Below are 25,000 nucleotides of genomic sequence, written 5' to 3'. Positions count from 1 at the left end.
CTACTAACCTGGCAATCCAACAGACTACAGGCTACTAACCTGGCAATCCAACTAACTATAGGCTACTAAAACTTCAGAGTTTTGATAATATCAGCATAGGGAAAAAACTACGAATCACACGTTGCTATTTATCGCTGACCAGCAGATGTCACTAAAGTGCACTGTAACCGGATAGTGAAGCCCAGGGAAATTAAACATTTTTTTTAAATTTTTTTTTTACCCAATTGGCTGAAAAGCCTCAATGCTTCAGGAAGCTTTGTTTCCCCATCACTACCTTTAGTTGATGGCAGTCGTGGACAGACAGAAGAACATGGCTTTAAAGTGAAGTAGACAATCACCCAGCATTGGTCTGTGGTGACCTCTACTGGTGAACGTGTAAACTGCACTGAATTGAGCTGAGCAGCGAAGTGCTCAGACCTACACACAAAATAAACAAATTAATTGACTTACAGGACGATTCAACTGATTAAAGGCAAATTAATTGACTTACAGGGCGATTCAACTGATTAAAGGCGAATTAATAGACTTACAGGGCGAATCAACTGATTAAAGGCAAATGAATTGACTTACAGGGCGATTCAACTGATTAAAGGCAAATTAATTGACTTACAGGGCGATTCAACTGATTAAAGGCAAATGAATTGACTTACAGGGCGATTCAACTGATTAAAGGTAAATGAATTGACTTACAGGGCGATTTCATCCTTGGAAACTGTTGGGGTCTGGCTTCTTGCAGGCTGAGCTGTTTCAGTCTCTTTCCCCTTCTTCTGCATCCTAAAAACATGTGTAGGCCTTGGTCAAGATCGTTCTCTGATACGACTTTCAAAGTGTAATGTTTGTAATATCAACTAACTACTTTATTATAGACGGGTAATGTCTGTAATATCAACTAACTACTTTATTATAGACAGGTAATGTCTGATATCAACTAACTACTTTATTATATTTATATAATTTATCCCAAACAACTACCTCTTTCCCAACTGTATTTAATTTATTTATTTATTTATATTTATTTTGCTCCTTTGCACCCCATTATTTGTATTTCTACTTTGCACATTCTTCCATTGCAAATCTACCATTCCAGTGTTTTACTTGCTATATTGTATTTACTTTGCCACCATGGCCTTTTTTGCCTTTACCTTCCTTCTCACCTAATTTGCTCACATTGTATATAGACTTGTTTATACTGTATTATTATTATTATTATTATGTTTGTTTTACTCCATGTGTAACTCTGTGTCGTTGTATGTGTCGAACTGCTTTGCTTTATCTTGGCCAGGTCGCAATTGTAAATGAGAACTTGTTCTCAACTTGCCTCCCTGGATAAAAAAAGGTGTTCTCTAGTAGCCTACCTGGTTAAATAAAGGTGTTCTCTACTAGCCTACCTGGTTAAATAAAGGTGTTCTCTACTAGCCTACCTGGTTAAATAAAGGTGTTCTCAACTAGCCTACCTGGTTAAATAAAGGTGTTCTCAACTAGCCTACCTGGTTAAATAAAGGTGTTCTCAACTGGCCTACCTGGTTAAATAAAGGTGTTCTCAACTAGCCTACCTGGTTAAATAAAGGTGTTCTCAACTAGCCGACCTGGTTAAATAAAGGTGTTCTCAACTAGCCTACCTGGTTAAATAAAGGTGTTCTCAACTTGCCTACCTGGTTAAATAAAGGTGAAATAAAATAAAAAATAAAATAGACAGGTAATGTCTGATATTAACTAACTACTTTATTATAGACAGGTAATGTCTGATATTAACTAACTACTTTATTATAGACAGGTAATGTCTGATATTAACTAACTACTTTATTATAGACGGGTAATGTCTGATATTAACTAACTACTTTATTATAGACAGGTAATGTCTGATATTAACTAACTACTTTATTATAGACGAGTAATGTCTGATATTAACTAACTACTTTATTATAGACGGGTAATGTCTCATATCAACTAACTACTTTATTATAGACAGGTAATGTCTGATATTAACTAACTACTTTATTATAGACAGGTAATGTCTGATATCAACTAACTACTTTATTATAGACGGGTAATGTCTGATATCAACTAACTACTTTATTATAGACGGGTAATGTCTGATATTAACTAATACATCATTACAGTTGTTGGCTAGCTAATACATCATTACAGTTGTTGGCTAGCTAATACATCATCACAGTTGTTGGCTAGCTAATACATCATTACAGTTGTTGGCTAGCTAATACAACATCATTACAGTTGTTGGCTAGCTAATACATAATTTCAGTTGTTGGCTAGCTAATACATCATTACAGTTGTTGGCTAGCTAATACATCATCATTACAGTTGTTGGCTAGCTAATACATCATTACAGTTGTTGGCTAGCTAATACATCATTACAGTTGTTGGCTAGCTAATACATCATTACAGTTGTTGGCTAGCTAATACATCATTACAGTTGTTGGCTAGCTAATACATCATCATTACAGTTGTTGGCTAGCTAATACATCATTACAGTTGTTGGCTAGCTAATACATCATTACAGTTGTTGGCTAGCTAATACATCATTACAGTTGTTGGCTAGCTAATACATCATTACAGTTGTTGGCTAGCTAATACATCATTACAGTTGTTGGCTAGCTAATACATCATCATTACAGTTGTTGGCTAGCTAATACATCATTACAGTTGTTGCTAGCTAGCTAATACATCATTACAGTTGTTGGCTAGCTAATACATCATTACAGTTGTTGGCTAGCTAATACATCATTACAGTTGTTGGCTAGCTAATACATCATTACAGTTGTTGGCTAGCTAATACATCATTACAGTTGTTGGCTAGCTAATACATCATTACAGTTGTTGGCTAGCTAATACATCATTACAGTTGTTGGCTAGCTAATACAACATCATTACAGTTGTTGGCTAGCTAATACATCATTATAGGTGTTGGCTTGCTAATACAACATCATTACAGTTGTTGGCTAGCTAATACATCATTATAGGTGTTGGCTTGCTAATACAACATAATTTCAGTTGTTGGCTAGCTAATACATCATTACAGTTGTTGGCTAGCTAATAGAACATCATTACAGTTGTTGGCTTGCTAATACAACATCATTACAGTTGTTGGCTAGCTAATACATCATTACAGTTGTTGGCTAGCTAATACATAATTTCAGTTGTTGGCTAGCTAATACATAATTTCAGTTGTTGGCTAGCTAATACATCATTACAGTTGTTGGCTAGCTAATACAACATCATTACAGTTGTTGGCTAGCTAATACATCATTACAGTTGTTGGCTAGCTAATACATCATTACAGTTGTTGGCTAGCTAATACATCATTACAGTTGTTGGCTTGCTAATACATCATTACAGTTGTTGGCTAGCTAATACATCATTACAGTTGTTGGCTAGCTAATACATCATTACAGTTGTTGGCTAGCTAATACATCATTACAGTTGTTGGCTAGCTAATACATCATTACAGTTGTTGGCTAGCTAATACATCATTACAGTTGTTGGCTAGCTAATACATCATTACAGTTGTTGGCTAGCTAATACAACATCATTACAGTTGTTGGCTAGCTAATACAACATCATTACAGTTGTTGGCTAGCTAATACAACACCATTATAGGTGTTGGCTTGCTAATACAACATCATTACAGTTGTTGGCTAGCTAATACATAATTTCAGTTGTTGGCTAGCTAATACATCATTACAGTTGTTGGCTAGCTAATAGAACATCATTACAGTTGTTGGCTTGCTAATACAACATCATTACAGTTGTTGGCTAGCTAATACATCATTACAGTTGTTGGCTAGCTAATACAACATCATTACAGTTGTTGGCTAGCTAGTACATAATTTCAGTTGTTGGCTAGCTAATACATCATTACAGTTGTTGGCTAGCTAATACAACATCATTACAGTTGTTGGCTAGCTAATACAACATCATTACAGTTGTTGGCTAGCTAATACATCATTATAGGTGTTGGCTTGCTAATACAACATCATTACAGTTGTTGGCTAGCTAATACATAATTTCAGTTGTTGGCTAGCTAATACATCATTACAGTTGTTGGCTTGCTAATACAACATCATTGCAGTTGTTGGCTAGCTAATAGAACATCATTACAGTTGTTGGCTTGCTAATACAACATCATTACAGTTGTTGGCTAGCTAGTACATAATTTCAGTTGTTGGCTAGCTAATACATCATTACAGTTGTTGGCTAGCTAATAGAACATCATTACAGTTGTTGGCTAGCTAATACATCATTACAGTTGTTGGCTAGCTAATACATAATTTCAGTTGTTGGCTAGCTAATACATAATTTCAGTTGTTGGCTAGCTAATACATCATTACAGTTGTTGGCTAGCTAATACAACATCATTGCAGTTGTTAGCTAGCTAATACAACATCATTACAGTTGTTGGCTAGCTAATACATCATTACAGTTGTTGGCTAGCTAATACATCATTACAGTTGTTGGCTAGCTAATACATCATTACAGTTGTTGGCTAGCTAATACAACATCATTACAGTTGTTGGCTTGCTAATACATCATTACAGTTGTTGGCTAGCTAATACATCATTGCAGTTGTTGGCTAGCTAATACATCATTGCAGTTGTTGGCTAGCTAATACATCATTACAGTTGTTGGCTTGCTAATACATCATTACAGTTGTTGGCTAGCTAATACATCATTACAGTTGTTGGCTAGCTAATACATTATTACAGTTGTTGGCTAGCTAATACATCATTACAGTTGTTGGCTAGCTAATACATCATTACAGTTGTTGGCTAGCTAATACATCATTACAGTTGTTGGCTAGCTAATACATCATTACAGTTGTTGGCTAGCTAATACATCATTACAGTTGTTGGCTAGCTAATACAACATCATTACAGTTGTTGGCTAGCTAATACAACATCATTACAGTTGTTGGCTAGCTAATACATCATTATAGGTGTTGGATTGCTAATACATCATTACAGTTGTTGGCTAGCTAATACATAATTTCAGTTGTTGGCTAGCTAATACATAATTTCAGTTGTTGGCTAGCTAATACATCATTACAGTTGTTGGCTAGCTAATACATCATTACAGTTGTTGGCTAGCTAATACATCATTACAGTTGTTGGCTAGCTAATACAACATCATTACAGTTGTTGGCTAGCTAATACATCATTATAGGTGTTGGCTTGCTAATACAACATCATTACAGTTGTTGGCTAGCTAATACATCATTATAGGTGTTGGCTTGCTAATACAACATAATTTCAGTTGTTGGCTAGCTAATACATCATTACAGTTGTTGGCTAGCTAATAGAACATCATTACAGTTGTTGGCTTGCTAATACAACATCATTACAGTTGTTGGCTAGCTAATACATCATTACAGTTGTTGGCTAGCTAATACATAATTTCAGTTGTTGGCTAGCTAATACATAATTTCAGTTGTTGGCTAGCTAATACATCATTACAGTTGTTGGCTAGCTAATACAACATCATTACAGTTGTTGGCTAGCTAATACATCATTACAGTTGTTGGCTAGCTAATACATCATTACAGTTGTTGGCTAGCTAATACATCATTACAGTTGTTGGCTTGCTAATACATCATTACAGTTGTTGGCTAGCTAATACATCATTACAGTTGTTGGCTAGCTAATACATCATTACAGTTGTTGGCTAGCTAATACATCATTACAGTTGTTGGCTAGCTAATACATCATTACAGTTGTTGGCTAGCTAATACATCATTACAGTTGTTGGCTAGCTAATACAACATCATTACAGTTGTTGGCTAGCTAATACAACATCATTACAGTTGTTGGCTAGCTAATACAACACCATTATAGGTGTTGGCTTGCTAATACAACATCATTACAGTTGTTGGCTAGCTAATACATAATTTCAGTTGTTGGCTAGCTAATACATCATTACAGTTGTTGGCTAGCTAATAGAACATCATTACAGTTGTTGGCTTGCTAATACAACATCATTACAGTTGTTGGCTAGCTAATACATCATTACAGTTGTTGGCTAGCTAATACAACATCATTACAGTTGTTGGCTAGCTAGTACATAATTTCAGTTGTTGGCTAGCTAATACATCATTACAGTTGTTGGCTAGCTAATACAACATCATTACAGTTGTTGGCTAGCTAATACAACATCATTACAGTTGTTGGCTAGCTAATACATCATTATAGGTGTTGGCTTGCTAATACAACATCATTACAGTTGTTGGCTAGCTAATACATAATTTCAGTTGTTGGCTAGCTAATACATCATTACAGTTGTTGGCTTGCTAATACAACATCATTGCAGTTGTTGGCTAGCTAATAGAACATCATTACAGTTGTTGGCTTGCTAATACAACATCATTACAGTTGTTGGCTAGCTAGTACATAATTTCAGTTGTTGGCTAGCTAATACATCATTACAGTTGTTGGCTAGCTAATAGAACATCATTACAGTTGTTGGCTAGCTAATACATCATTACAGTTGTTGGCTAGCTAATACATAATTTCAGTTGTTGGCTAGCTAATACATAATTTCAGTTGTTGGCTAGCTAATACATCATTACAGTTGTTGGCTAGCTAATACAACATCATTGCAGTTGTTAGCTAGCTAATACAACATCATTACAGTTGTTGGCTAGCTAATACATCATTACAGTTGTTGGCTAGCTAATACATCATTACAGTTGTTGGCTAGCTAATACATCATTACAGTTGTTGGCTAGCTAATACAACATCATTACAGTTGTTGGCTTGCTAATACATCATTACAGTTGTTGGCTAGCTAATACATCATTGCAGTTGTTGGCTAGCTAATACATCATTGCAGTTGTTGGCTAGCTAATACATCATTACAGTTGTTGGCTTGCTAATACATCATTACAGTTGTTGGCTAGCTAATACATCATTACAGTTGTTGGCTAGCTAATACATTATTACAGTTGTTGGCTAGCTAATACATCATTACAGTTGTTGGCTAGCTAATACATCATTACAGTTGTTGGCTAGCTAATACATCATTACAGTTGTTGGCTAGCTAATACATCATTACAGTTGTTGGCTAGCTAATACATCATTACAGTTGTTGGCTAGCTAATACAACATCATTACAGTTGTTGGCTAGCTAATACAACATCATTACAGTTGTTGGCTAGCTAATACATCATTATAGGTGTTGGCTTGCTAATACATCATTACAGTTGTTGGCTAGCTAATACATAATTTCAGTTGTTGGCTAGCTAATACATAATTTCAGTTGTTGGCTAGCTAATACATCATTACAGTTGTTGGCTAGCTAATACATTTTACAGTTGTTGGCTAGCTAATACATCATTACAGTTGTTGGCTAGCTAATACAACATCATTACAGTTGTTGGCTAGCTAATACATCATTATAGGTGTTGGCTTGCTAATACAACATCATTACAGTTGTTGGCTAGCTAATACATCATTATAGGTGTTGGCTTGCTAATACAACATAATTTCAGTTGTTGGCTAGCTAATACATCATTACAGTTGTTGGCTAGCTAATAGAACATCATTACAGTTGTTGGCTTGCTAATACAACATCATTACAGTTGTTGGCTAGCTAATACATCATTACAGTTGTTGGCTAGCTAATACATAATTTCAGTTGTTGGCTAGCTAATACATAATTTCAGTTGTTGGCTAGCTAATACATCATTACAGTTGTTGGCTAGCTAATACAACATCATTACAGTTGTTGGCTAGCTAATACATCATTACAGTTGTTGGCTAGCTAATACATCATTACAGTTGTTGGCTAGCTAATACATCATTACAGTTGTTGGCTTGCTAATACATCATTACAGTTGTTGGCTAGCTAATACATCATTACAGTTGTTGGCTAGCTAATACATCATTACAGTTGTTGGCTAGCTAATACATCATTACAGTTGTTGGCTAGCTAATACATCATTACAGTTGTTGGCTAGCTAATACATCATTACAGTTGTTGGCTAGCTAATACATCATTACAGTTGTTGGCTAGCTAATACAACATCATTACAGTTGTTGGCTAGCTAATACAACATCATTACAGTTGTTGGCTAGCTAATACAACACCATTATAGGTGTTGGCTTGCTAATACAACATCATTACAGTTGTTGGCTAGCTAATACATAATTTCAGTTGTTGGCTAGCTAATACATCATTACAGTTGTTGGCTAGCTAATAGAACATCATTACAGTTGTTGGCTTGCTAATACAACATCATTACAGTTGTTGGCTAGCTAATACATCATTACAGTTGTTGGCTAGCTAATACAACATCATTACAGTTGTTGGCTAGCTAGTACATAATTTCAGTTGTTGGCTAGCTAATACATCATTACAGTTGTTGGCTAGCTAATACAACATCATTACAGTTGTTGGCTAGCTAATACAACATCATTACAGTTGTTGGCTAGCTAATACATCATTATAGGTGTTGGCTTGCTAATACAACATCATTACAGTTGTTGGCTAGCTAATACATAATTTCAGTTGTTGGCTAGCTAATACATCATTACAGTTGTTGGCTTGCTAATACAACATCATTGCAGTTGTTGGCTAGCTAATAGAACATCATTACAGTTGTTGGCTAGCTAGTACATAATTTCAGTTGTTGGCTAGCTAATACATCATTACAGTTGTTGGCTAGCTAATAGAACATCATTACAGTTGTTGGCTAGCTAATACATCATTACAGTTGTTGGCTAGCTAATACATAATTTCAGTTGTTGGCTAGCTAATACATAATTTCAGTTGTTGGCTAGCTAATACATCATTACAGTTGTTGGCTAGCTAATACAACATCATTGCAGTTGTTAGCTAGCTAATACAACATCATTACAGTTGTTGGCTAGCTAATACATCATTACAGTTGTTGGCTAGCTAATACATCATTACAGTTGTTGGCTAGCTAATACATCATTACAGTTGTTGGCTAGCTAATACAACATCATTACAGTTGTTGGCTTGCTAATACATCATTACAGTTGTTGGCTAGCTAATACATCATTGCAGTTGTTGGCTAGCTAATACATCATTGCAGTTGTTGGCTAGCTAATACATCATTACAGTTGTTGGCTAGCTAATACATCATTACAGTTGTTGGCTAGCTAATACATCATTACAGTTGTTGGCTAGCTAATACATTATTACAGTTGTTGGCTAGCTAATACATCATTACAGTTGTTGGCTAGCTAATACATCATTACAGTTGTTGGCTAGCTAATACATCATTACAGTTGTTGGCTAGCTAATACATCATTACAGTTGTTGGCTAGCTAATACATCATTACAGTTGTTGGCTAGCTAATACATCATTACAGTTGTTGGCTAGCTAATACAACATCATTACAGTTGTTGGCTAGCTAATACATCATTATAGGTGTTGGCTTGCTAATACAACATCATTACAGTTGTTGGCTAGCTAATACATAATTTCAGTTGTTGGCTAGCTAATACATCATTACAGTTGTTGGCTAGCTAATAGAACATCATTACAGTTGTTGGCTTGCTAATACAACATCATTACAGTTGTTGGCTAGCTAATACATCATTACATTTGTTGGCTAGCTAATACATAATTTCAGTTGTTGGCTAGCTAATACATAATTTCAGTTGTTGGCTAGCTAATACATCATTACAGTTGTTGGCTAGCTAATACATAATTTCAGTTGTTGGCTAGCTAATACATAATTTCAGTTGTTGGCTAGCTAATACATCATTACAGTTGTTGGCTAGCTAATACAACATCATTACAGTTGTTGGCTAGCTAGTACATCATTACAGTTGTTGGCTAGCTAATACATCATTACAGTTGTTGGCTAGCTAATACATCATTACAGTTGTTGGCTAGCTAATACATAATTTCAGTTGTTGGCTAGCTAATACATAATTTCAGTTGTTGGCTAGCTAATACATAATTTCAGTTGTTGGCTAGCTAATACATCATTACAGTTGTTGGCTAGCTAATACAACATCATTACAGTTGTTGGCTAGCTAATACAACATCATTACAGTTGTTGGCTAGCTAATACAACATCATTACAGTTGTTGGCTAGCTAATACATCATTACAGTTGTTGGCTAGCTAATACATCATTACAGTTGTTGGCTAGCTAATACATCATCATTACAGTTGTTGGCTAGCTAATACATCATTACAGTTGTTGGCTAGCTAATACAACATCATTACAGTTGTTGGCTTGCTAATACATCATTACAGTTGTTGGCTAGCTAATACATCATTACAGTTGTTGGCTAGCTAATACATAATTTCAGTTGTTGGCTAGCTAATACATAATTTCAGTTGTTGGCTAGCTAATACATCATTACAGTTGTTGGCTAGCTAATACAACATCATTGCAGTTGTTAGCTAGCTAATACAACATCATTACAGTTGTTGGCTAGCTAGTACATCATTACAGTTGTTGGCTAGCTAATACATCATTACAGTTGTTGGCTAGCTAATACATCATTACAGTTGTTGGCTAGCTAATACATAATTTCAGTTGTTGGCTAGCTAATACATAATTTCAGTTGTTGGCTAGCTAATACATAATTTCAGTTGTTGGCTAGCTAATACATCATTACAGTTGTTGGCTAGCTAATACAACATCATTACAGTTGTTGGCTAGCTAATACAACATCATTACAGTTGTTGGCTAGCTAATACAACATCATTACAGTTGTTGGCTAGCTAATACATCATTACAGTTGTTGGCTAGCTAATACATCATTACAGTTGTTGGCTAGCTAATACATCATCATTACAGTTGTTGGCTAGCTAATACATCATTACAGTTGTTGGCTAGCTAATACAACATCATTACAGTTGTTGGCTTGCTAATACATCATTACAGTTGTTGGCTAGCTAATACATCATTACAGTTGTTGGCTAGCTAATACATAATTTCAGTTGTTGGCTAGCTAATACATAATTTCAGTTGTTGGCTAGCTAATACATCATTACAGTTGTTGGCTAGCTAATACAACATCATTACAGTTGTTGGCTAGCTAATACAACATCATTACAGTTGTTGGCTAGCTAATACAACATCATTACAGTTGTTGGCTAGCTAATACATCATTACAGTTGTTGGCTAGCTAATACAACATCATTACAGTTGTTGGCTTGCTAATACATCATTACAGTTGTTGGCTAGCTAATACATCATTACAGTTGTTGGCTAGCTAATACATCATCATTACAGTTGTTGGCTAGCTAATACATCATTACAGTTGTTGGCTAGCTAATACAACATCATTACAGTTGTTGGCTTGCTAATACATCATTACAGTTGTTGGCTAGCTAATACATCATTACAGTTGTTGGCTAGCTAATACATAATTTCAGTTGTTGGCTAGCTAATACATAATTTCAGTTGTTGGCTAGCTAATACATCATTACAGTTGTTGGCTAGCTAATACAACATCATTACAGTTGTTGGCTAGCTAATACAACATCATTACAGTTGTTGGCTAGCTAATACAACATCATTACAGTTGTTGGCTAGCTAATACATCATTACAGTTGTTGGCTAGCTAATACATCATTACAGTTGTTGGCTAGCTAATACATCATCATTACAGTTGTTGGCTAGCTAATACATCATTACAGTTGTTGGCTAGCTAATACATCATTACAGTTGTTGGCTTGCTAATACATCATTACAGTTGTTGGCTAGCTAATACATCATTACAGTTGTTGGCTAGCTAATACATCATTACAGTTGTTGGCTAGCTAATACATCATTACAGTTGTTGGCTAGCTAATACATAATTTCAGTTGTTGGCTAGCTAATACATAATTTCAGTTGTTGGCTAGCTAATACATCATTACAGTTGTTGGCTAGCTAATACAACATCATTGCAGTTGTTAGCTAGCTAATACAACATCATTACAGTTGTTGGCTAGCTAATACATCATTACAGTTGTTGGCTAGCTAATACATCATTACAGTTGTTGGCTAGCTAATACATCATTACAGTTGTTGGCTAGCTAATACAACATCATTACAGTTGTTGGCTTGCTAATACATCATTACAGTTGTTGGCTAGCTAATACATCATTGCAGTTGTTGGCTAGCTAATACATCATTGCAGTTGTTGGCTAGCTAATACATCATTACAGTTGTTGGCTTGCTAATACATCATTACAGTTGTTGGCTAGCTAATACATCATTACAGTTGTTGGCTAGCTAATACATTATTACAGTTGTTGGCTAGCTAATACATCATTACAGTTGTTGGCTAGCTAATACATCATTACAGTTGTTGGCTAGCTAATACATCATTACAGTTGTTGGCTAGCTAATACATCATTACAGTTGTTGGCTAGCTAATACATCATTACAGTTGTTGGCTAGCTAATACAACATCATTACAGTTGTTGGCTAGCTAATACAACATCATTACAGTTGTTGGCTAGCTAATACATCATTATAGGTGTTGGCTTGCTAATACATCATTACAGTTGTTGGCTAGCTAATACATAATTTCAGTTGTTGGCTAGCTAATACATAATTTCAGTTGTTGGCTAGCTAATACATCATTACAGTTGTTGGCTAGCTAATACATCATTACAGTTGTTGGCTAGCTAATACATCATTACAGTTGTTGGCTAGCTAATACAACATCATTACAGTTGTTGGCTAGCTAATACATCATTATAGGTGTTGGCTTGCTAATACAACATCATTACAGTTGTTGGCTAGCTAATACATCATTATAGGTGTTGGCTTGCTAATACAACATAATTTCAGTTGTTGGCTAGCTAATACATCATTACAGTTGTTGGCTAGCTAATAGAACATCATTACAGTTGTTGGCTTGCTAATACAACATCATTACAGTTGTTGGCTAGCTAATACATCATTACAGTTGTTGGCTAGCTAATACATAATTTCAGTTGTTGGCTAGCTAATACATAATTTCAGTTGTTGGCTAGCTAATACATCATTACAGTTGTTGGCTAGCTAATACAACATCATTACAGTTGTTGGCTAGCTAATACATCATTACAGTTGTTGGCTAGCTAATACATCATTACAGTTGTTGGCTAGCTAATACATCATTACAGTTGTTGGCTTGCTAATACATCATTACAGTTGTTGGCTAGCTAATACATCATTACAGTTGTTGGCTAGCTAATACATCATTACAGTTGTTGGCTAGCTAATACATCATTACAGTTGTTGGCTAGCTAATACATCATTACAGTTGTTGGCTAGCTAATACATCATTACAGTTGTTGGCTAGCTAATACATCATTACAGTTGTTGGCTAGCTAATACAACATCATTACAGTTGTTGGCTAGCTAATACAACATCATTACAGTTGTTGGCTAGCTAATACAACACCATTATAGGTGTTGGCTTGCTAATACAACATCATTACAGTTGTTGGCTAGCTAATACATAATTTCAGTTGTTGGCTAGCTAATACATCATTACAGTTGTTGGCTAGCTAATAGAACATCATTACAGTTGTTGGCTTGCTAATACAACATCATTACAGTTGTTGGCTAGCTAATACATCATTACAGTTGTTGGCTAGCTAAAACAACATCATTACAGTTGTTGGCTAGCTAGTACATAATTTCAGTTGTTGGCTAGCTAATACATCATTACAGTTGTTGGCTAGCTAATACAACATCATTACAGTTGTTGGCTAGCTAATACAACATCATTACAGTTGTTGGCTAGCTAATACATCATTATAGGTGTTGGCTTGCTAATACAACATCATTACAGTTGTTGGCTAGCTAATACATAATTTCAGTTGTTGGCTAGCTAATACATCATTACAGTTGTTGGCTTGCTAATACAACATCATTGCAGTTGTTGGCTAGCTAATAGAACATCATTACAGTTGTTGGCTAGCTAGTACATAATTTCAGTTGTTGGCTAGCTAATACATCATTACAGTTGTTGGCTAGCTAATAGAACATCATTACAGTTGTTGGCTAGCTAATACATCATTACAGTTGTTGGCTAGCTAATACATAATTTCAGTTGTTGGCTAGCTAATACATAATTTCAGTTGTTGGCTAGCTAATACATCATTACAGTTGTTGGCTAGCTAATACAACATCATTGCAGTTGTTAGCTAGCTAATACATCATTACAGTTGTTGGCTAGCTAATACATCATTACAGTTGTTGGCTAGCTAATACATCATTACAGTTGTTGGCTAGCTAATACAACATCATTACAGTTGTTGGCTAGCTAATACATCATTACAGTTGTTGGCTAGCTAATAGCTAATACATCATTACAGTTGTTGGCTAGCTAGCTAATAATTACATCATTACAGTTGTTGGCTAGCTAATACATCATACATACAGTTGTTGGCTAGCTAAGTTGTTGGCTAGCTAATACATCATTACAGTTGTTGGCTAGCTAATTACAGTTGTTGGCTAGCTAATACAACATCATTACAGTTGTTGGCTTGCTAATACATCATTACAGTTGTTGGCTAGCTAATACATCATTGCAGTTGTTGGCTAGCTAATACATCATTGCAGTTGTTGGCTAGCTAATACATCATTACAGTTGTTGGCTTGCTAATACATCATTACAGTTGTTGGCTAGCTAATACATCATTACAGTTGTTGGCTAGCTAATACATTATTACAGTTGTTGGCTAGCTAATACATCATTACAGTTGTTGGCTAGCTAATACATCATTACAGTTGTTGGCTAGCTAATACATCATTACAGTTGTTGGCTAGCTAATACATCATTACAGTTGTTGGCTAGCTAATACATCATTACAGTTGTTGGCTAGCTAATACATCATTACAGTTGTTGGCTAGCTAATACAACATCATTACAGTTGTTGGCTAGCTAATACATCATTACAGTTGTTGGCTAGCTAATACAACATCATTACAGTTGTTGGCTAGCTAATACTAAGTTGTTGGCTACATAATTTCAGTTGTTGGCTAGCTAATACATCATTTCAGTTGTTGGCTAGCTAATACAGCTAGTTGTTGGCTAGCTAATACATCATTACAGTTGTTGGAGCTAATACATCATCATTACATCATTACAGTTGTTGGCTTGCTAATACAACATCATTACAGTTGTTGGCTAGCTAATACAACATCATTACAGTTGTTGGCTAGCTAATACAACATCATTACAGTTGTTGGCTAGCTAATACATCATTACAGTTGTTGGCTAGCTAATACATCATTACAGTTGTTGGCTTGCTAATACATACATCATTACAGTTGTTGGCTAGCTAATACATCATTACAGTTGTTGGCTAGCTAATACATCATCATTACAGTTGTTGGCTAGCTAATACATCATTACAGTTGTTGGCTAGCTAATACAACATCATTACAGTTGTTGGCTTGCTAATACATCATTACAGTTGTTGGCTAGCTAATACATCATTACAGTTGTTGGCTAGCTAATACATAATTTCAGTTGTTGGCTAGCTAATACATAATTTCAGTTGTTGGCTAGCTAATACATCATTACAGTTGTTGGCTAGCTAATACAACATCATTACAGTTGTTGGCTAGCTAATACAACATCATTACAGTTGTTGGCTAGCTAATACAACATCATTACAGTTGTTGGCTAGCTAATACATCATTACAGTTGTTGGCTAGCTAATACATCATTACAGTTGTTGGCTAGCTAATACATCATCATTACAGTTGTTGGCTAGCTAATACATCATTACAGTTGTTGGCTAGCTAATACATCATTACAGTTGTTGGCTTGCTAATACATCATTACAGTTGTTGGCTAGCTAATACATCATTACAGTTGTTGGCTAGCTAATACATCATTACAGTTGTTGGCTTGCTAATACATCATTGCAGTTGTTGGCTAGCTAATACATCATTACAGTTGTTGGCTAGCTAATACAACATCATTACAGTTGTTGGCTAGCTAATACAACATCATTACAGTTGTTGGCTAGCTAATACAACATTACAGTTGTTGGCTAGCTAATACATCATTACAGTTGTTGGCTAGCTAATACATCATCATTACAGTTGTTGGCTAGCTAATACAACATCATTACAGTTGTTGGCTAGCTAATACATCATCATTACAGTTGTTGGCTAGCTAATACATCATCATTAGAGTTGTTGGCTAGCTAATACAACATCATTACAGTTGTTGGCTAGCTAATACATCATTACAGTTGTTGGCTAGCTAATACATCATTACAGTTGTTGGCTAGCTAATACATCATTACAGTTGTTGGCTAGCTAATACATCATTACAGTTGTTGGCTAGCTAATACAACATCATTAGAGTTGTTGGCTAGCTAATACAACATCATTACAGTTGTTGGCTAGTTTGAGAATTTGAGCCATATTAGCAGAGATGTGACATCAGTTTAAAAAAAAAATTAAATACAGGATCAAGAAGATAAATGAAGAAGATATTATTTTTATTAATTGAAAAAAATATAATAATTTAAGAAGATAAAACAAGGCAACAGTAATGTCGTTCCCCACGAATGACACAGCCCCCTCTCCCCCTTGGGCCAATTGAGATATTGCGTGTGACTAACACATTTCAGTTAATGACTATAGCTAATCCCCTTGGGGACAATTAGGGTCATGTTGTAAACACCGGATCTCTATGATAAATTGGATTTCTCTATGGCTATGGGTTGGACCAATGCTGTCTGAGATATCACATGTGACTGACTAATGTACAAACATACTAAGGGGGAGATAGAGAGAGGGAGAGAGAGAGAGAGAGAGAGAGAGAGAGAGAGAGAGAGAGAGGGGGGGTAGAGAGAGAGAGAGAGAGAGAGAGAGAGAGAGAGAAAGGTCCACAGTCCCCTCTGTTGGAGACAACTAGCTGAAACAAACCACCTACGATTCCCCTCATGTCAGCTTCTTGTCATTGTTGCTAGTCATCTGGCCATCCGGATTCACGACACATCTTCTGACTATCAGTCAGGCGCTAAAGCAGTTAGCATCTATGAATGGAGTAGATGTGGCCAAGTTAGACCCCCCCCCCCATGTTGCGCCTAAAGGTGTGTGCGTACACCCGAGGAGGTGTGGTATATGTCCAATAGACTATACCAAGGCTAAGGGCTGTTCTTATTTCTGGAAACAGCCCATAGCCGTGGTATATTGGCCATGAATCATAAACCCGGGAGGTGCTTTATTGCTATTATAAACTGGTTACCAACGTAATTAGACCAGTCAAAATACATGTTTTGTCATACCAGTGGTATATGGTCTGATAGTCCATGACAGTCAGCCAATCAGCATTCAGGGGCTCGAACCACCCAGTTTATGATATTGATTATAGTTTAGGCAGCTGGCCGCTAGATCTTCTCTAAATAGGCTTATATCAATTACAGCAAGCATCAAACTTATTATATATATATATTTTTTTTAAATTTTTTTTTTTATTATAGTTAGGCCTACTTGTGTATTTGAGGATACAAATAAATAAATGAAAGATTTAATTGTTATATCGACCCACCTGGACCTTGGACTGGTCCGCTCTTGGCCCGGTTTGTTGATGTCTGGTAGGAAGGTCACTTTTTGTCTCGGTGTGAATTCTGCACTCATCCTCTCCAGTTAATTTTGCCCAAAGTATGAAAACGTGGATTTATCCAATCAATGTTGTAATTTTGAAATTAGACCGCTTTTGCATTATAATTCGGAAATTGAAACCTAAGCTGTTAACGATATTGTAAAAGTAGTTTAGGACACTTTTCAACAAAAAAAGTTCGAAAACTTTCCTGATCAAATCCGGGTTTTTCTCTGTGCGTTGATCCAGCCGAGGCAGTCGCTATAGCAACACTTCCGGGAACGCAAGGAAAGTTCTACACTTTTGGCCTTGTTCCAATACTGTTGAACTGCCTCCCTCGATCTCTTCCTAATTGTTTTCTTCTTTAAAAAAAAAAATCACATAGAAAGACGAATCACTTACAAAACGTTGACCCATGGGACATGGGAGGGAGAGTATGTTTATTACAGGCTGCCAAATGTAACAAAATCCTACTCTATTTTGGGGGAACTGTGTGTGTGGCTGTCTCTGTCTGTCTCTCTCTCAGTCTTTCTTTCTCGTTTTCTCTCTCTCACTCATTGTGTGTGTGTGTGTGTGTGTTCAAATTAAATTGGCATGTATATTAATTTAGCTGCACATTCTATAAATATTTGTCAATTTCTTCAAATAGATGTTACAATAGACATAAATGTGCTTTCAAATAAAAAATAACAAGATTTTAATTCGTTAATTTAAACAACAAAAGCAGGATGTAATTAGAAACCAATTTAATCAACTTGTGTTTTTATATATATTTCCCCCCCCCCGTGTTTAGACCAGTAAACTAGACTTCTGTGACTTGTTGTCTGACGGGTGAGCGGCTGTCTGTTCTCCCTATCTAGCTCACTACTTTGGACCAGGGCCCCATAGGTCCAAACGGCTGCCATTTGGCATGCAGTAAGACTCTCAGAACATCACCACCATCACACTAACAGAAAATCACCAGGCGCCAGTCTAGTTATGATATTAATAACAAACACTAGATGAAGAGAAACATTTTTTTTTTTTTAAATTCACAACTCAATACTATACACAGATGAAGTGGTTTTTGTTTTTTTATAACTGTGTGACTGAGAACTGCTACCAGAAAGTAGGTTCCACTGGTGGTTTGGGGTGTTGAGGTCTGGTCTGCTATGGGAAACATGCTGCTTACGATTGGTCATACTAAGTCTGGTAAAACTAATAAGGACAACACACACACACGCACGCACGCACGCACGCACGCACGCAGGCACGCACGCACGCACGCACGCAGGCACGCACGCACGCACGCACGCGCACGCACGCACGCACGCAGGCACGCACGCACGCACGCACGCGCACGCACGCACGCACGCACGCACGCACTCACGCACGCACGCACGCACGCACGCACACACACACACACACACACACACACACACGCACGCACGCACGCACGCACGCACGCACGCACACACACGCACACACGCACGCACGCACGCACGCACGCACTCACACACACACACACACACTGGTGGAACTAAAAGAACCAACCTAACAGATGCGGTTCCTCTAATGAAACCTATATAGTGGATCAGCTGCTAGCTCAAAGACATGAGATCACCATTGAAGTGGTGTGATATGTTAGCCTGTTAGCTTTTAATTAGCAGTGAAATCAGACTGCTTTGGTTATTTTCCTAAAATAAATCTAATTTTGTTGCTGTTCAAGGAAGCCAATAAGATTTATATCAAAAGGGAAGTTGTCTGGTTGATATAAAATCCTAATTTGATTTAAGACATTTTCCTCATCGGTACCATGTCTTCAGAAGAGTATAGAACAGAGCAGAGCAGAGTAGAGCAGAACAGAACAGAGCAGAGCAGAGCAGAACAGAACAGAGCAGAACAGAACAGACCAGACCAGAACAGAGCAGAACAGAACAGAGCAGAACAGAACAGACCAGACCAGAACAGAGCAGAGCAGAACAGACCAGAACAGAGCAGAGCAGAACAGAACAGGGGAGGCAGGTAGCCTAGCGGTTAATAGCGTTGGGCCAGTAACCAAAATATTTCTGGTTCGAATCTCTGACTTGACTAGGTCGATGTGCCCTTGAGCAAGGCACGTCACCCTAATTGTTCCTGTAAGTTGCTCTGGATAAGAGCGTCTGCTAAATGACTCAAATGGCAGGCCCAGAGGGTCAACAGCCAATGGTTGATAAGCACTGGAAGCTCAGGGGTTAAAGGTGAAAGGTTGACGATACTGTAAAGATAGGTGCGCAGTGTCGTAATACACTCAGGCATTTGACAACTTTTGTACTTCTTGAAAATTGAGAAGAGCTGTGTTAGTCCTTCCGCAGCCGTGTTAGTCCTTCCGCAGCCGTGTTAGTCCTTCCGCAGCAGTGTTAGTGATTCCGCAGCCGTGTTAGTCCTTCCGCAGCCGTGTTAGTCCTTCCGCAGCCGTGTTAGTCGTTCCGCAGCCGTGTTAGTCCTTCCGCAGCCGTGTTAGTCCTTCCGCAGCCGTGTTAGTCCTTCCGCAGCCGTGTTAGTCCTTCCGCAGGCGTGGGGGGGGGGAAGTGATGTCGCTTGGTTCCTTAATCTGATCTGTGACGTTTGACCTTTATTTAACAAGTCAATGACGGCCAAACCGGGGAACAGTGGGTTAACAGCCTTGTTCAGGGGAACAGTGGGGTTAACTGCCTTGCTCAGGGGAACAGTGGGTTAACTGCCTTGTTCAGGGGAACAGTGGGGTTAACTGCCTTGTTCAGTGGAACAGTGGGGTTAACTGCCTTGTTCAGGGGAACAGTGGGGTTAACTGCCTTGTTCAGGGGAACAGTTGGGTTAACTGCCTTGTTCAGGGGAACAGTGGGGTTAACTGCCTTGTTCAGGGGGCAGAACGACAGATTTTTACCTTGTCAGCTCGGGGGATTCAATTCATCAAAGTAGCCTGTTTTGCATTGAGAACCAACTATAATCACTGTTCAAACACTAAACCAAACAACAAGAATCCACCCCCACAAAAAAGGTATTTTGTTGATAAGTAACAACTAGTGATTCCAGGCTATTGTGAAGTGGTAGCCATGTTCCCCCCCTCCCCCTCCCCCTCCCCCAATTTATTTTTTTAGGTGATATGGGAATGAAGACACAATCATCATATTAAAACTGGTATATTGTTTAAGGTTACACCGGCAAGTGGAAAAATATTGCCAGGGCATATATGTATATATATAAAATTTAAAAAATCTGATTATTTCACATGGAGATGTGGGAAGGTAAAAAGGCTAGCTATACCTTGCTAGGTTTTTATTCATGCTAAAGCCAGGCTACCAGCTAGCTGTACCTTGCTAGGTTTTTATTCATGCTAAAGCCAGGCTACCAGCTAGCTGTACCTTGCTAGGTTTTTATTCATGCTAAAGCCAGGCTACCAGCTAGCTGTACCTTGCTAGGTTTTTATTCATGCTAAAGCCAGGCTACCAGCTAGCTGTACCTTGCTAGGTTTTTATTCATGCTAAAGCCAGGCTACCAGCTAGCTGTACCTTGCTAGGTTTTTATTCATGCTAAAGCCAGGCTACCAGCTAGCTACTACTAGCAAGGAAGACGACTCTTCCTTAGATAAACGGATTGAAGCTTGTATAGTAACCTTAAGTGTTGCCTTTTGGCCTCTGGCGTCATGTGACTCTATGGAACACCTGCAAATAAGTAGAAAAAGAAGTTTAAGAGAATCTGTCCTGAGTGACAAGTTCAAACTGGTTCATGTTCCCATCAGTAACTGATCTGAGAGAACAAACTCATTTCAACTCATTTAGTCGGAATTTAAAGAACAGAAACGTTTGTTTAACTCGTTATCTTATAATAATAACAATTAATAATTATATATAATTACCAGATGACACTGGACCGTGTGTGTGTGTGTGTGTGTGTGTGTGTGTGTGTGTGTGTGTGTGTGTGTGTGTGTGTGTGTGTGTGTGTGTGGTCTTCCTCTGAAGTCTACAGTGATATAAACAGATAAGAAACATCCACACAATTATAGATGTTTGATGGAATGATATTCTCAACAGTTATAGATGTTTTTTATTTATATATATATATATATATATATATATATATATATATATATATATATATATATATATATATATATATATATATTTCACCTTTATTTAACCAGGTAGGCCAGTTGAGAACAAGTTCTCATTTACAACTGCGACCTGGACCAAGATAAAGCACAGCAGTGCGACAGAAACAACAACACATGAAATAAACAAGTGAACATACAGTCAATAACACAATAGAAAAAAAAGAAAGTCTATATACAGTGTGTGCAAATGGCGTGAGGAGGTAAGGCAATAAATAGGCCATAGTAGCGAGGCAATTACAATTTAGCAGATGAACACTGGAGTGACAGATGAGCAGATGATGATGAGCAGATGATGGGGTGTAAGTAGTGATACTGGTGTGCAAAAGAGCAGCAAAGTAAATAAAAACAGTATGGGGATGAGGTAGGTAGATTGGCTGGGCTATATACTGATGGACTATGTACAGCTGCAGCGATCGGTAAGCTGCTCAGATAGCTGATGATTAAAGCTAGTGAGGGAGACATGAGTCTCCAGCTTCAGAGAGTTTTGCAGTTCGTTCCAGTCATTGGCAGCAGAGAACTGGAAGAAAAGGTGGTCAAAGGAGGTGTTGGCTTTGGGGATGACCAGTGAGGTATACCTGCTGGAGCGCGTGATGCTAGCAGTGATGCTAGTCGGACGGGCGGGTGCGGGCAGCGAACGGTTGAAAAGCACGCAGCTTGATGTTCTCCACACAGTTATAGTTGTTTCATGGAATGATATTCTCCACAGTTATAGATTCCCACCATCCTCCTCCTCCTCATCCTCTCCTCCTCCTCTCTGTCTTTCCCATCATCCTCCTCTCCTCCTCCTCTCCTCCTCCTCTCTGTCATTCCCATCATCCTCCTCTCCTCCTCCTCTCCTTCTCCTCTCTGTCATTCCCACCATTCTCCTCTCCTCCTCCTCTCTGTCATTCCCACCATCCTCCTCTCCTTCTTCCCCCCCCCTCAGGGCACAACAGACTAGAATGTTTCTCTCTTTTCCTCAGAATAAACCGGGATTTCCGGGGAAAAGCAGGACTTTTGTGATTTCTTGGGGAAGGAAGGAGAGAAAGAGGGAGTGAGAGTTATAGTTTTCATCCAACTATAAAGATAGCAGTAGAGATGGTCTCTCTCTCTCTCACACACACACACACACACACACACACACACACACACACACACACACACACACACACACACACATACACACACACACACACAGCTCCAGATGTCTTCCCTCTCAGACACACACACAGTGATCTTTTCAAACCAGCTAGGCCATATTTGCTGCTGTGGAAAACCTTGCCTTATAAACTCAGAGGAGTGTGTGTGTGTGTGTGTGTGTGTGTGTGTGTGTGTGTGTGTGTGTGTGTGTGTGTGTGTGTGTGTGTGTGTGTGTGTGTGTGTGTGTGGTACAGTACACATGTTGAACTCCTCACTGTACTGTTTTACAGAACGTCTCATCTCTTGATGCAGTCGAGACATCGGTACAAATTTAAACTAGTTTCCTTTAAAATACTAGGTGCACTTGATTTAGTGTCCCTGATGTACCATACCGTGGAGGTTGAAGCAGTTAGGTCACAATCAGGGTTACCTAGGAGACGGAACAGAAAGACATGACAGAGCAGTTAGGTCACAATCAGGGTTACCTAGGAGACGAGACAGAAAGACATGACAGAGCAGTTAGGTCACAATCAGGGTTACCTAGGAGACAGGACAGAAAGACATGACAGAGCAGTTAGGTCACAATCAGGGTTACCTAGGAGACGGGACAGAAAGACATGACAGAGCAGTTAGGTCACAATCAGGGTTACTTAGGAGACGGGACAGAAAGACATGACAGAGCAGTTAGGTCACAATCAGGGTTACCTAGGAGACGGGACAGAAAGACATGACAGAGCAGTTAGGTCACAATCAGGGTTACCTAGGAGACGGGACAGAAAGACATGACAGAGCACTTAGATCACAATCAGGGTTACCTAGGAGACAGGACAGAAAGACATGACCCTCCCTCTGTCTGCTATAACAACAGTAATGTCCATTCCTCTCTCTGCTATAACTACAGTAATGTCCATTCCTCTCTCTCTCTGCTATAACTACAGTAATGTCCATTCCTCTGTCTGCTATAACTACAGTAATATCCATTCCTCTGTCTGTCTGCTATATCTACAGTAATATCCATTCCTCTGTCTGCTATAACTACAGTAATGTCCATTCCTCTCTCTCTCTGCTATAACTACAGTAATGTCCATTCCTCTGTCTGCTATATCTACAGTAATGTCCATTCCTCTGTCTCTCTGCTATATCTACAGTAATATCCATTCCTCTCTCTCTCTGCTATAACAACAGTAATATCAATTCCTTTCTCTGCTATATCAACAGTAATGTCCATTCCTCTGTCTGCTATATCTACAGTAATATCCATTCCTCTGTCTCTCTGCTATAACTACAGTAATGTCCATTCCTCTATCTGCTATAACTACAGTAATGTCCATTCCTCTGTCTGCTATAACTACAGTAATATCCATTCCTCTCTCTCTCTGCTATAACTACAGTAATGTCCATTCCTCTGTCTGCTATAACAACAGTAATGTCCAATCCTCTCACTGTCTGCTATAACTACAGTAATGTCCATTCCTCTGTCTGCTATAACATCAGTAATATCAATTCCTCTCTCTCTCTGCTATATCTACAATAATATCCATTCCTCTGTCTGCTATAACTACAGTAATGTCCATTCCTCTCACTGTCTGCTATAACTACAGTAATGTCCATTCCTCTGTCTGCTATAACTACAGTAATGTCCATTCCTCTGTCTGCTATAACAACAGTAATGTCCATTCCTTTCTCTCTCTGCTATAACTACAGTAATGTCCATTCCTCTCTCTCTCTGCTATATCTACAGTAATATCCATACCTCTGTCTCTCTGCTATAACTACAGTAATGTCCATTCCTCTATCTGCTATAACTACAGTAATGTCCATTCCTCTGTCTGCTATAACAACAGTAATATCCATTCCTCTGTCTGCTATAACTACAGTAATGTCCATTCCTCTCTCTGTCTGCTATAACTACAGTAATGTCCATTCCTCTGTCTGCTATAACAACAGTAATGTCCATTGCTCTGTCTGCTATAACTACAGTAATATCCGTTCCTCTCTCTGCTATATCTACAGTAATGTCCATTCCTCTCTCTCTCTGCTATATCTACAGTAATGTCCATTCCTCTCTCTGTCTGCTATAACAACAGTAATGTCCATTCCTCTGTCTGCTATAACTACAGTAATGTCCATTCCTCTGTCTGCTATAACTACAGTAATGTCCATTCCTCTGTCTGCTATAACTACAGTAAAATCCATTCCTCTCTCTGCTATATCT

General features: G+C 38.0%; 3 protein-coding genes across 4 annotated transcripts in view; 1 reads left to right on the top strand and 2 right to left on the bottom strand.

Moving 5' to 3' along the window:
- The window catches only part of LOC139417015 (tetratricopeptide repeat domain 29), a 51,447-nt gene extending 33,854 nt beyond the window's left edge, over positions 1 to 17,593 (bottom strand). Inside the window, exons 1-2 of the mRNA XM_071166249.1 lie at positions 17,505 to 17,593; positions 691 to 774 (exon numbers count right to left, since the gene is read on the bottom strand). Coding sequence (XP_071022350.1) covers positions 691 to 774; positions 17,505 to 17,593 — 173 coding nt within the window. The remainder of the gene's footprint in view (positions 1 to 690; positions 775 to 17,504) is intronic.
- LOC139415790 (phosphatidylcholine:ceramide cholinephosphotransferase 2-like) overlaps positions 1 to 25,000 on the bottom strand; it is a 742,387-nt gene that overhangs the window by 61,251 nt on the left and 656,136 nt on the right. The gene's annotated exons all lie outside the window — the stretch shown is intronic.
- Positions 1 to 25,000, top strand: part of LOC139415792 (galactose-specific lectin nattectin-like) — a 1,187,935-nt gene that overhangs the window by 868,081 nt on the left and 294,854 nt on the right. The gene's annotated exons all lie outside the window — the stretch shown is intronic.

The sequence above is a fragment of the Oncorhynchus clarkii genome, chromosome 9 (genome assembly GCF_045791955.1).
Source record: "Oncorhynchus clarkii lewisi isolate Uvic-CL-2024 chromosome 9, UVic_Ocla_1.0, whole genome shotgun sequence".
Taxonomy (NCBI): Eukaryota; Metazoa; Chordata; class Actinopteri; order Salmoniformes; family Salmonidae; genus Oncorhynchus; species Oncorhynchus clarkii.
Note: the sequence above shows the minus strand (reverse complement) of the source record. Positions and strands in the feature narration are given on the sequence as shown.